Source organism: Vanellus vanellus (genome assembly GCF_965231255.1).
Source record: "Vanellus vanellus genome assembly, chromosome: 8".
Taxonomy (NCBI): domain Eukaryota; kingdom Metazoa; phylum Chordata; class Aves; order Charadriiformes; family Charadriidae; genus Vanellus; species Vanellus vanellus.
In genome coordinates this window covers 12,472,132-12,486,256 of record NC_138913.1, presented here as the reverse complement: position 1 = coordinate 12,486,256, position 14,125 = coordinate 12,472,132, and the positions used below count along the sequence as shown (strand labels likewise).

At 38.0% G+C, this 14,125-nt stretch overlaps 1 protein-coding gene across 1 annotated transcript in view; it reads left to right on the top strand.

Moving 5' to 3' along the window:
• The window catches only part of LRCH3 (leucine rich repeats and calponin homology domain containing 3), a gene marked incomplete at its 5' end in the record, with an annotated part of 64,641 nt that extends 50,516 nt beyond the window's left edge, over window positions 1-14,125 (top strand). Inside the window, 9 exons of the mRNA XM_082487221.1 lie at window positions 233-286; window positions 3,717-3,797; window positions 5,153-5,224; window positions 6,114-6,162; window positions 6,666-6,779; window positions 7,420-7,538; window positions 9,117-9,254; window positions 11,496-11,573; window positions 13,850-14,125. Of these exons, the coding sequence (XP_082343347.1) occupies window positions 233-286; window positions 3,717-3,797; window positions 5,153-5,224; window positions 6,114-6,162; window positions 6,666-6,779; window positions 7,420-7,538; window positions 9,117-9,254; window positions 11,496-11,573; window positions 13,850-14,050 (906 nt within the window). The 3' untranslated portion in view covers window positions 14,051-14,125. The remainder of the gene's footprint in view (window positions 1-232; window positions 287-3,716; window positions 3,798-5,152; window positions 5,225-6,113; window positions 6,163-6,665; window positions 6,780-7,419; window positions 7,539-9,116; window positions 9,255-11,495; window positions 11,574-13,849) is intronic.

Genomic DNA, 14,125 nt, shown 5'->3' with positions numbered 1-14,125 from the left:
ACACAGAAAGTCGAAGAATTGATTCCTTAAGTAATACGAGTACACTATAATTCATGGGTCACGTGGCTATATATGTTTCTACTGAGTTACATATACTTTATGGATTTTTTTAAAAAGCCTCGCAATGCTATAAACAAGCAGTATGTGTTCCAAAATGTCTATCTGTTCACATACCGTGTGTTTCTGCCATTCTGTGTGTTTCTGACATTACTCCATCTCTCCCACCTCCCAGTGTCCCTTTCCATCCAGAAGGTCTCAGCATACTGATGATAGTGCCTTGTTAGTGGTAAGATCCTGCACGTAACGGCCTTTTTGTGTGGCAGATTCTAGAGCATAGAAATAACAACGTGTTATGATTGTCTCAGATTAGACCAACTATTTTAGAGCTAATCTAAATAGCATAAAACATGACCACCTTCTCTGAAAAGAAGCTTAGCTATGAACTTTAGTATTATGACTATGTTGATGCTTGTATTGTCAGCCATTTGTTAATAACATAGTGATGTTTTTCCACAAAATAATTTATACTTATCCTTTGCTGAGAGCAGAAGAAAATCACTGATAGTAAAGAACAGCTTCTAAAATGAAAAATTCACCTATAGTTGTTCTGGTTTGATGTCTTCTCTGTTTAGCTTGCTTCCTAATTGATGTGCTCTTCAGTGTCAAGTAAGCAATTTTAATGCTTTGAGTACAGCCTTCTACTTAAGTTGTCTGCATCCTGCACATTGTGGTTAGAAATAGTATCTTGGTAACCATAGCATAGCACAGGGAAAAACTGCCCTACATATCAATGCTACAAATCATTAAATGTTCCTCGTACCCTTTTATTGTTTATTGATGAAGATGTCTTAAAAATAATCTATTTTGAACACTTAGCAAAACTGAAAACATTTATGTACGTAATTCATGTTTTATGCTATTTCTTCCTCTATGGCATCTTAGTGATGTAGCATAATTAAAGAATATAATTAATGCCATAATCCATGTCTATAGAAGAAAAATACACCCAATTTGCTTGTTGTTGCATGACTGCATGCCTGGGATTCATTTTCTTAATTCATGTGCTTCCACTATCTGCCTAAATGTTCTTTAGGCAGTGCGCTTGGTCAGAATATCTCTCTCCAGAATGTGTTGGTCAAGATATTTACTGTCTCTTTATTCAGACTTTTTGGATTTCCTGCTTTCACATGACTAGCACTGTGTGGGAGACAAAGAAAGCTTATAATAACACAGATTTAGTGATCATGCATGTGCCTGTTTAGAGAAATCACGATCAATTAGCATATTAAAATGTGCTTTCATATTTAAATAATAAGAAACAGGAGAATAGCAGTGGTTTGGGTTAAGTGTTGATACTCCGTTGTCAGTGAATTCATCTTTGGAATGTATTTTAAAGATATCTTTAAGGACCCCATTTCTATTTGATTGTGTGATCCCATGACTTTTGTTTCCTTTGTGTCTTTAACCAAGTTACATCCATGTGCTTCACAAAAATGTGGACAGGCTGGTAGGGAAAGATTGAACTAGGTTTGAAAGCAATCATTTCTCTGTTCATTTGTCTTGATTCTTTGCTCTTTTCAGCAACACTAAACTATAGTAGTATATAAAATACTGGATTTTCTGAACTACTGAAGGATGTTCTGCAGCTCTGTTTTGTAGTGGAAATACACACTGTGTCTAATGATGACATATGCCAGGGCAGCTGTTTCTGGCAATTATTGTAAGTGGAACATTAAGCCCATGCTAGCTCTTTAATTTGTAGCATTTTTGTTTCCACAAATGTATTTTTTATGGTAACAACAAGGAAATGTTCATTAGTTTGCTTTAAAAAAAAAAAAAAAGTCAGTCATAAGAGTTGAAATTACTTTTACCTTTTTCTACTCTGTTGCATTTCATTTGGCATTTTCCTTGTCCTTATGAATTTCAAATTTAACTAGGTCTAATTGGTGGAGGAAAAAATACATCCTCAGAAAAGTATAGAGGCATTTCATATCAAAATTCTATTCAGTAATAGCAGTTTTCAGTACACATTTTCTATTTACATACTTTCCTCTCCATTCTTTTTCTCTCTCTACATAAACACTGCATGCAATAGTGTAAACTTTACCTTACAAAACTTTTGAACAGTGAAACTTGGAGATAGGCTAGTTTAAAAAAAAATTCAAACAATTTAAAAAAAAAAAGTTCTGCTAGATTTTCCACTGATTGTTCTAGCTTTATGGTGTGGGAATAACGCTTTGTGGCAAAAGAGGTGAATAATTACACAGAGGTATAGTAAAAGGTCTTTTGTTCAGGATTTTCCCTCATTAAATCAGAGCTCTCTAAACTGAGTTTTCTTTTGCTCCAAATAATGTTTTCAGCTCAGATGTAAGGAAAAGATTAAAGAAGTAATAAGTCTAATATGTAGTTGGAAGGCAAGTGAGCTTTCTTTTATTTTACTACTTCCCTCTTCCGGTATTGTTACTGCTTTAACAAAAATTTTCTGAAGACTGAAATTTAAGTTGTTAATCTCCTTTTTTTTAAATCTTACATCATGTTCCTTTCAGTCTTCTCCTTGTTGTCTTTTATCACTACTTAAAATATATTCACATTGCACAGGTTACTCTGACTGTTTCCTTCTGTTAGTAAACAATTTCAGGACAGTCTGTTTGAACTCACGAAATAACTACCCATTCTTTCTATGAACATTGATAGTTCCATTTACTTGTATGATTCTTCTACACGTCTGTGATCAGAAGCGAAGTGGAGTTAGGCTTTAGTACTTCATTGCACACTGGTGAATTTCTTTTTGTTGACCTGTAATAGCCAGACTAACTAAAATGTTGCTGAAGAAACTTAGTCACTGGCCCCTCTGAGAAAATGTGCTGTATACCTCAAAGTTTTATATTAGTCATATCCTGCTTGCTTCTCTCACAAGGGTAGTCCCATTCCTTACAATTGAGATTACTTGTGGAGATAGTATTAAGGCTTCAGACTTGGCTAATGATTTCAGCCTTGATTGCTTCTGAATCTCATTTTTCCCCAACTATCATCTTGTTTTCTCCAAAACTGTCAAGGTGAGTACTATGGAAGGAAAAAAACCCTAAAACATCCTCTCAAACTGCTGCTCAATTTCTCTGTTGTGAAGCCTGTGAAATACTTGATAAGCATCAGGCAGCTGGTGTGAGCTCTTCCTTTCATAACCTTTGAGTCATTGCTGCCTTGTGCTCCCTTCATCGTGTTGTGTTTTCGTCTTGTGGTCTCAAACATGGTCTGAGGCCATCATGTTACTGTCAGCACATGGGATCTCTGAAACATTTTAAGTTAAGGCTTTTAGGCATCAGTGTGTTACAAGTAATAATGGTATGGGTAAAGTAAGCAGGACTTGAACTATGCTAACTTGTACTGTGGAGTTTTCTCTCAGACCATTGGCATCCATTTGTGTATTCGAATGTTTAATAATCAAATTCCCTTAAAATATCCTTATTTGGTTAGTGCGGAGTTCTGGCTGGGCTCTGCTTTGGCAGTGCCTGTATCTACAGTTGTTTCTGGCTCAGGGAGACTTCTCTGACTTCAGTGCTAGACCTAGAGGCCAAGAGCGGCATGTGCAGTAGAGTGTTTTAAGTCAGAATTGCAACATCCTGGTTCCTTTTGTATTGCGGCTACCTTTTCTTACAGTTGTTCTTTCTCACTTCTTCCTTTCTCCCCTCTCTTTCTTTCCTTGCTGTCCTTGACAGAATGGCTTTGAGCCTCTCTTTGTGTTTGAGATTGACAATAACACCAATACCATTAAAAGAAGGCCAGGGACTCGCAAACAGGTGAAGAGCATGCAGTGTGTTGCTGTTGTGATTGTCCTACCCTGTGGTGTGCCGTGTTCCCCCTCCCTTCGCTCGCTGCTGGGTACGTGGATTCTGATGACTTCTTGTTAGTCTGTGTCAAGGTTCTGTTGCTCTTTTCATACAGGAATAAACATGTTAATGTTACAGACCACCTACTTCTGGTTTGTTTTACTGTTCTCATATAGTAACTAATGTTTTCCCTAGGTCAACTGATATTTTGAAACTCTTTTAAAAAAAAAAAAAAAAAAAAGAAACCCTCAATTTTTGCTCTACATTGCTGTGGAGAAAGAGGCTGTTTTGAGGATCAGCTGTTAAGTCTGCATAGGGCATAAAGATGTTTGCGTTTAAGGCTTGCCCAAAGTATAACCTCTCCTTCTAGTCCTTCCTGGCTGTACTGTTCTGAAGTGGCAGAATAGCTGTGAATTGCTTAAAATATTAACACTCCCAAGTGTGTTGGTCACATCTGTAGAGTTTCTAGGTGTCATTTGGTGTTCTTTTCCTATGCTGAACTGCCACTTTGCTATTTGAATGCTGTTTCAGAACATATAGTTTCGTTCTTGAGCTGTTCAGTCCTCAAGTGTTAACATTTTGGTTGTGCTTTCAATAAGACACAGAATTTGGCCTTCTAGATTGGCACGTTGGAGCTCTCATTCTGGAAAAATGAAATTATTTTTTATTTTGTTGGGTTTAATGTTGGTTATAATTGAAATTTGGTTGCACTTTATTTGTGACTACACTGTGAATCTTCACACTGACGTCTTCCCTGAGAGCTAGATTCCACCCTTGGAATGTTATTTACTTTGTGTGTAATTCATAAGGATCGGCATTAGGTGTTTGTGGCAGATAGAAAGTGTGTATTCTTGAGCCTCTTAGATATGGGTTTCTCTGATTTTTACAAAGGTGATAGCAAAATAACTTATTAAAAATGCATAACATACTTGAAACATTAAAAAGCAAGCTGTTTCGAATAGTAGCTCAGAATGAACTGTTGTAGGGTACAATGTCCATTTGTCTGATGGCATAGGTGTTACGTTAGGTGTTACTAAAGAAGTTTTCACCTCAATTATTGTTCTTAGTTCTGCTTTTGATGTCACTGTGTTGTGTGTAAAAGAAACATTGCACCTCCCAAGCTTATTAGCCAGAAAGTTCAGGAGGGTAGGGAGGCCTTTAATTGTAGTTCAGCAAGTACGTATCTGTTGCCTGTTGAGTGTTTCTGAGAATGTGATCATGATCACCTCTTCCTTTTTAACTTGCCTACTGCGTTCCACCTTTGTGCATGACCTATCAGCCGTTTGCTAACACTGCTACTGCCTTTTCTTTCTCTCTACGTTCAGTCACTCTCAGGGTTGAATCAAGAAAGCTGTGCTACTGTCCTGCCTAATGCCTCTACCTTCAGTCCTGTCAAGGTATCTCTTGCTATTATCATTCACCAGTAAAGCCAAGAAAAAACTCTTGGATCCACACATCTGTTTAAAACAGGTGTTAGTCTGTCAGCTTCTAATCAAAAGTTCAGGTAGGGTATGAATCCGATTTACCTGATTAAACTGTAGTAGATATTACCTCATCTTAGCTTTAGGCTGTGTCTGCAGGAGGCCTAAGCTATCAAAACATGGTAACCAGTCTCTGCGCCGAGGGGTTCTGGGTTTTCTTTGATGTTACTTTTTATGATTTTTCTCTTGACCAAGTTGAGTTCATCAAAAGTACTTTTGTTGTATTCTTTACCAGCTTACTTTCACAACTGAATACAGATATCCTATATTTCTTTCTCTTCTGTGGATACTGCTATTCTGAATGTGTTCATCAAAAGAAATCGTTTGTGTAAGCACTGTAATAAAATCACAATGTGTTTCACTAGGGAGAGTGATGTTCAGTAAATAGCAGTTTTGCATTAGCAAAGATGTCGAAGAGGTGTATCCTTATGGGTGCTGCTGTAATACAAGTTCTGCTTGTTATTTAATTCTCTGTTTTTCTGTGTCCCCTTTGCAAAGAATACTTTGGAAGTTTTGGTTGGAAGGAAGAGTAAACAAAGATCTGTCATTGCACAGTCAGTGCTGTTTCATCATTCTTTTTCCTCAGAAAAAAAGGAATTATGTCATTTGTGCAAAAGAAAAAACTTTGTCACTTTCTGCAGACATGAGACTTGGGGAACAACATACTGTGTTTTTTCATATTTGTGGTTTTTTTCTGAAACACATTTAGATGGATGGAGCCTTTTTTTAAAGCACAGCAAATTAAAATGTAATCACAGCTTTTGCAGATTAGGACATTTATACTCTTCTGCTTTTTTGTCCACAGAGTGATGACAGATCTACCATCTCCCCTGGCTCACCTAACACTCAGACAGGTAACAGGGAAAGGAAGAAAAATTTCTGAGAAATAAAATCAAAATGCCTGCTTGCTTATTTGTACTATGAAGAGTAGGGAGCGTGTGTTCCCATTTCTGTATGTGGCGCTGCCGTGTTTTTAGAATTTACCCAGTTATTTGGGTCTTCTTAGAAACACACTAGGGAAGAGACAACAGGAGTGAAGCATGTCCTCAGGCAGAGCATAGGGTTTGGCTGTTTTAGGCCTTCATACAGGCTTTGGCACACAGATGCATTCAGCAACAGTTAGAACAGTTGTTGGAATTGGTATGTGGAATGTGCTTTGCATGCAAGTGTCCTTGGAAGTGCCTTTTCCTGCTCTGCGCTTTTACCATGCATGGCTGTAATTTATTTTGTCATTATTATATTAGAATTTTTGTTTTGTTCTTTTTAATTACCACATTGCTGAACCCATTTCCTATTTAAACTCTAACCATTTCCTTCTTCCTCCTTTCCTTTCCTGTGCCTTTCCACATTTGTTTAGTGCACCTTTCCCCTCCATATCCTGGTCATGCAGCCCCGCCTTCCTATAGAAACCCTTCCCAGCGACCTGAGAGTTTCCTTTTCCGAGCAGCTGTCAGGGATGAAGCAAACAAAGGTAGGTTATATAGCTCAGAAATTAGCTAGTTTTGCTACGGTATATTAACATCTGAATTACCTAGGTTTTGCACCATTTTGTTACTTCAGGTCATTATCATCAAACTACTTTTAGAGTTCCATTTATAAACACATGGCATTAAATACTTTGTGAATAAGCAATTTTTTATTTAGAGCTGTCTTTTGTCATATTTGTGGAAATGTGCAAATTTGTTCTTCCTGGTCTGTGCTTAGACCTAAAAAGATACCACGGAAATGCCACAAAAGCCTTCAACAACTGATGAAGGCAGCTTGATACATTTTGCATTGCACAGTCACATGTAACAAAATTGCGATTTCTGTAGAAAGACTGAACTGTTTCCACATACTTCACCCGGCAAAACTTTGTCCTCCTTTTGTGAATGGTTATTAGCCAACAGACAGAAGAGAATTTAAACAGAAAGGAAAACGTGTTATAGAACACCTCATTTAGATTAGTAGGCCATTTGCTTGATTGATAGTCAAATGAAAGAAACAGATTTGTGAAAAGGAATGCACTGTACCCATTCTGGAACCTTGTGTGTGCACCTATAGTCCAGCAGTGAAGGACAGTCAGCCAAACTATGCTTAGTGATTTTCTTTCCTTCCTGCTGCTTTTTTAGTTGTTACTTCATCTTCTACCCGTGCCTTGTCTCCTGCTAATGATTCTGCAGACCCCAGAGTACGACAAAACTCCAAACAGCGAGAGGAGGAGCTGGAGCTAATAGAGCAGCTGCGGAAGGTAAGTGCTGCCAGGAGCCAGTAAGTGGACATCTTCGTAAATGCATTGTGTGCACCCTGCTAGATCTGTCCTTGTGTTTAGGACCAGTTTCACTGAACCAGTATGGTGCACAGCTGATCAAAATTAAATGGTATATATTTAATATATATATAAAATATATAAATTAAATGGTGTAGTCTGGTTCTTTCAGACGGATGCAGTGGTGTTCCCTTTGGGTTTTGCGGTGGATAAAGTCAGCCTCAAATTCTGTAAAATAAACTGTGCTGTCTTCTGCTTCTGAGTGTCCAGTGATCTCTGCTTTTAAAAGGAATGTGTGCTTTCTTTCTTCCTTATCAGCCTTCACACTTCTAAGAAACTGCCTGGGAAGTTGCCTCACTGTCTTCCTTTTATTCTCTCTTTTAAAAGTCCTCTTTGCTGTAAAGCCCCCAGAAAAGCAGATGGAGTGCAGAGACTCCTGCCAGTCATGCAGACAGCGTTGCTCTGGATCTGTCTATTGATTCTTGCCTTATCCTTAGTTAAGGGCAGAACATCTGAGGGACAAATATTCCGTATACTTGCACTTTTTGTCTGTTCAGGGCCACAACATTCCTGGGTTGTGCCCAGGTACAATGACAGTACACATGAATATTGACAAGGCCACATGGCATTAAGGTGCTGCCTTGCTTTGCCCCAGACTTGATTCTGGAGAGCATGAAAGGATTCCTTGAGGTTTTCTAATTAATTGTTTGAACTGTCTCAAAAAATAAGAATTCCTACTCATTAAAGCTGATTTTAAAAGACATAAATGTCCCAGATGGACAGACAGAGTTGCTTCTCTTTGTAAATTTTAAAGTAAGGACATTCTCCTTTCTCTAAAAGGAGAAGTTACCTGAAATAAAACAAAGCAAAACTTTCTGCTGTTTGCAGACCCTTTCTTTTGTTATCTTAGAATGTTTTGTGTGTAGTCTGTCTCTTGTTCTGCTTTCCAGGTAAGCTTAAATCTCCTTTTTTTTTTTTTAATGCTTAAGAAAAATTTAGATACAGAATAACAACTCAGTGAAATTCACACAGTATTTGAAATAAGATTAAACGCCTGAATTGAATTTTTATTCAGTCCCTTACAAAAATGCTAACTACCTCATTTTTTAAAAAATATTTATGCCAAGTAGTTCAGGCTTTATTTTACAGGCAAAAATGTTGTCTTGACTTTTGTTAACTATGTTGTCCTCTGACCCACAAAGACAATTATTTTCACTTCCTTTGGCACAACCATTCTCTGAGAATACATAGGTTAGGAATACTGTTCCTAGACCCTGGCTTCCATTATTTTTGAATAATGGTTGCTTGAGTCCCCTGTGCTGTACAATGAAAACTGTTTCTCGTTGAACTCGATTGCTCCCAGATTCTGGTCAGCTCTGGGCCACAGTAGTGCACAGAGCCTCTCTTGGTGTTACTCAGAAAGCTGTTTAGAAATGTCACAAGGCTGGGCAGAGAGTTGTAATGCAGGCAGTTCTGCCTCATATAAAATGTTCTGCAGAATGAAACAGTTGGAGGAAACCAGATCTTACTTTTTGTGTGTCCGTGTTCACTTTTCTACAGAATATAGAATCACGGTTGAAAGTGTCATTGCCCAGTGATCTTGGAGCAGCTCTCACTGATGGTGTTGTTCTGTGCCATTTAGCTAATCATGTGCGTCCACGATCTGTTCCCAGCATTCACGTCCCCTCACCTGCTGTTGTAAGTATTTAATAATGATAGTATTTTATAGGTGTCAAAAATAACGTCCTGCAAAGTTCTGTAATCCAGACAAGTTCTAAATTCAGCATTCTCCTCTGTGAACGTATGTGGCAAAAAATAACCATTTGTTCTGTCTAAAAAGGGTCTATAGTTTCATGAAAATAAATTATATTTGGTTTTGTTACATTTACATGAAGTTACTTCTAACGTAGATTGTAAGCAAACGTTAACATTTTCAAGTTCTCCCTTGAAATGTTGACTTGAAAGCTAGTGAAATCAGACAGTTCAGCATGAAAACTGAAACAGATCAAAAAAGGTACAAGAAGATAGATCAAAAGGTCCAAGAAGTTCAGGAAAACAGATAGTAGGGAAATACATAATCTACAACATTTAGGATCGCACTACACAAGGCAGTGAAAACACGCAGAGACGCTAGGTTGATTCCTGTGTCCACTTTACAGCACTACAAACTCCTCTGCTTAGGAATTTTAGCAGAGCACACTCAAGCTACTTGGAGAACAGCATCTCCTGGAACAAAACAAATCCAGTCATACCTTTGTGATAACAGGAAAGAAGGTTGTTGTATCTGGGGACTGTTCAGAGGAAGGAAGGAAGCGCACAGAGAAGACTGAAAATTTCTGAAGTTGTTTCTCCTACCCTGCCTAACTGCAGTGTTTCTGGAAAGCAACGAAGATGGTCTATTTCTGGGTGCATTACTGTTTATCATGTAGGGAAAGCACAGAATTAGAGAAAAGTCAAGAATTGTGAAATAATGACAGATTATTTACCTAATCTATATTTGTGGAAGTCAGAAAGCTCAGTGAAAATATTTAGGGTCAGCTACTGAAAAGTAGTATGGACAGGCACATTGCTTGTTATGCACCTTTAAATTGTATGAATAAGGAAAAAATTCTTCCTGGGGGAAGAAGTTGAAACATGCATGTTGTGTTTGCTTTTCCTTGTTTTGGAGTCAGTCTTTGTGTTGATTGGAATTTGAACAGGCACTTACAGGGCTGCCTACTATATCATTGTGGTTCCTTTCTCTTGGACTTAATGTGAACAAGTAGATGTCTTCGTTATTTTGAGGGCGATTGAACTGGACATGCCAACATTTTAGGCAGATTGTGGAATCATTAAGAGAAAAGGCATACAGCTGCTATTCAGAAGACTTGCGTCATTGAGAATATCTTTTCAATGGCCTGGTTTTATGTGCTGTTGAATAGTCTGTGTTAGGAATTAAATCATGGCTTTCTCATATAAATCCCAAGGAAGAGGCAGCCTTTAGCTGCATGGCTCCAGGAGCAGAAGAGGCATCATGTCATTCCTCAGTTACAATGTGATCTTTGTATTCCTTTCGTCCTTCGGGAGACGGAAGTCAGCGCTAACCTTCAACCTGCTTTCTTGGTGGGGAAATAAGGCATGTTGAGGGGACAGAGCAGAAGCCCCACCACTTAGAAAAAGTATTGAACCCACAGAGGCCTCTGCCTGCTGCTATGTAGAGTGTGGGTAGCTTGGTCAAAGGAGCAGGAAGCTTGTGTCTCTTTAACCAGAAAAGAATAAGCTTCAAGAATAGAAATAAAACAGAGCCTGTGCCGTGGTATGTCTGCGTAGAGGTGTGAAAGGTAACGGTACAAAAAAGTTTGCTTGGAAAAATGCCAGTGAGTACAATTCAAACAGCTACATCAACCGCATCTACAAGAGGCTTACAAGTAGCAAGCTTCAATTCTACTTTTCTTTCATTGTTTTCTGGTTTCATCTAGCCTTCATTTTCTTTCTCACTTTGTTAATTGAAATATGGTTTGATATTTATGTATTTTTGTATTGTAGTAATCCAGAACAGACTTCAGATTGCTTCATATCATGAAATTGCTCTGAAATCACAGCGTGGAAGCTATGCATGTGTGTTTCATTCAAAAAATATTTTTGAAATTATTACCGTAGTCACTAAAAGTGTTAGCCAGTTTTATATAACACCTTGTATATAAATATTGCACAGCTTAAAATTGAAAAACATTGAGCATTCATAAATCAGCTTTTCATAAAATAGCTTTGAAATTTGGGCTTGCTTTTCTAAAGAGAAGCAAACTTCATCAGAGCCTGCTTTGAATTAGACAAGCTTATGTCAGTGCGGTATGTTTTTTGGCAAAGAGATTTATTAAGAGTTTTATTTAAATAAAAAATAAAGATCTTTTAAAACCCTGCCAATTGAGAACACTGTCTCTCTCCTTTGCTTCTTTGCAGCCTAAACTTACAATGGCAAAATGCAGACGAAATGTGGAGAATTTCTTGGAAGCTTGCAGAAGGATTGGAGTGCCTCAGGTATGTATTTCTACTATCCTGATGTAATGTTTCAGGTGCAGTTTTGTATGATGCTTCAGAAAATAAAACCTTTGAAAGATTTGATGAAAACAAAATGATTAAAAGTTTAGAAGGTTCAGGTATAAGCTATGTCTTGCAGTAGAGATCAGACTTAGCTTGTATTGTCTTCCAGAGCAAATTGAAGTCAGATATAGTTTATCAGAGGTCTGATTCACTTACTGCTGTGCCTCAGATTCATAATAGCTGATGCAGTTCAAGTCTGCCTTTAGAATTGCAAGGTATTTCTATAAAAACAATTACATTTTCTCTAGTTGAAATATTTGACAGCTTAGAAGTGGGATAAAATTTGGAAGATGTTTTGCATGTGTTATTTTTCTCCCAAAGGTTTTCATGTTCCTTCAGAATAATTCTCTTGCATGAATGTCTTTACTGTCTTTCCAACAAGTAGCAGTATTATTGACCTTTCTCTGATGGTAGCTATCTTTGCATAGATCCTAATTCTGTTGTTATGTACCAGTGGTAGAAGTCTATCTTCTGGTATTCCTTGTCTCCTTCTGAAACTTGGAAGATCTAGGAGATGGGAACATATAGAATAATCCGAGTCCAGTTATCCTGCTTTATGCTGTCCTGTCCTTTCCACTTTGTCTTATTCAACAGTTGTCTCAGTAAAAATAGTTTCGTTATGTTGTGTTTTTCTTAATTTTTCTTCTAGTGTATTAATTGATTTGGTTTCTTATACTGCTAAGCATTAGTGTTTCTGTTGTAGGTGCTGTTTTCTTTCTTATGTATTGCGAAGGTGAAAAGTAGACCCAGTGACTCGTTTCCCAGCTATTTCTAAAAGCAGTGTTCTCAAGTCAGTCATGCAGTACTTTCTAGTGTTTTCAGATAGCTTCACTTGCAGGCATTTGAGCCATTGGGCATTTAGGATAGCATATTTATTGAGCTGCCTGGCAATTTCACATGACTCAGTGGTGAATTGTGCTGGAACATGGTAGGAAGTTGCAAGTGATGGTTAGTAGTTTGAGAGCCTGCACTATTTTGGTCCTCTAAGAAACTTCAGACTTTTACTCCCAGCAGAACTGCACAATATAAATTTGTCTGGAGCAAAATTGTTCAATTCCATACCAGCTTCCCTATTTATAACTCCCTCCAATACGAAGATGTCATTTTTATGGGATTGCAGTACATAGCAGAAATGACACACATTTAAAAACAAACAAACAAAAAAGCCACTCAAGAAAAAGTCCCCTATAGACCCAGTCTACTACATCTGCTACAGCTACTGTCTAGGACCCTCCTGGCTTTCTCATATTTCTTGCTTTAATGTGAAAGAGTTCAAGGAGAGTGTCTCTGGGGAAACTTACTGAAATACCCCTATCTGAACTCTAAAGTTGCTTTCACATGTCTACATTACATACCTACTGAGATGTGAACATAAGATATCTGTATTCAAGAATGGCGTAGCAGCCTAATACATTTTTCTTGAAAAGATGCCTGCAGGTATTTCCTTTCATTTAAATTCTAATTACAAAAATAAAAGGCTTTCTGGAAGTATGGATCTATGTAGAAATACTTACCTTCTAAGAGGAAGGCTACCTTTAGAAAATGCTCATTACAGGCACCACAGTAGAGCAGCTATTTCTATAGGACTTTGCTAGTTAAAGCCCTTGCATCAAAAGAAACCGACAGTTGAACAGATTGCTATGTGCGTCTAGATTTCACTGATCCACAACAGTTACCTGCATGAAAGGGAGGGAAAAGATACACAGTGGGAATAGTTACAGAACACTTGGGCTCTAATTAGTAATAGATATTTCTGCAGGATGCTGCATTCAAGCATGGTTTACACATAAATAATCCCTTGTCCTACTGTTTTCCTTAACTAAGGTACGTGTGGGGACTTAGCTTTGATGAGTACTCAGTACCAGCAGCATCTCAGAAACCTGTAGCCGCTTCATTTCCCCTGGAGAAAATTGGTTTTCACTAAGGCATGTGTGAACTGCTATGTTGTTAACAACAAAGAATAGTTACATGTTAAAGCTGTACAGGTGACAGGCACCTCACTGAACACTAAATACTTGCAATAAGTGAGTTCTTTGCAATGGGAGTCTTACAGATTCCTTTGTGAGAATTAACCAGCTGCGATACTCTTCTCGAACATGTAGGTTGTATCTGAGATGTCTGATGACTGACTGCTTCGTGGATGTTGCTATGGCTAACTGACTGACCTTTTTTTTTCTGTCTGTTTTCCCTTCCTGCTCACACACTCTGGACAGGACAATCTTTGTTCCCCTTCTGACATTCTTCAGCTAAACCTCAGCGTTAAAAGAACAGTTGAGACTCTTCTTTCCCTGGGGACAGATTCAGAAGAATCCAGTCTTGTGTCCCTTTCCATTCAGCTCTGGGGCTTTGTGGTGTTTTACTGTACTCTAATGCTAACGCTCTGTATGTTCTATCGCTGGGTCTTTTTTCTCTAGCTGAAGGATAGTGTTGCTGCTTCCTCCCTCCATCACTCTGGTGCTTGGGAAAGGATTTTGGTTTTTGTCAAGACT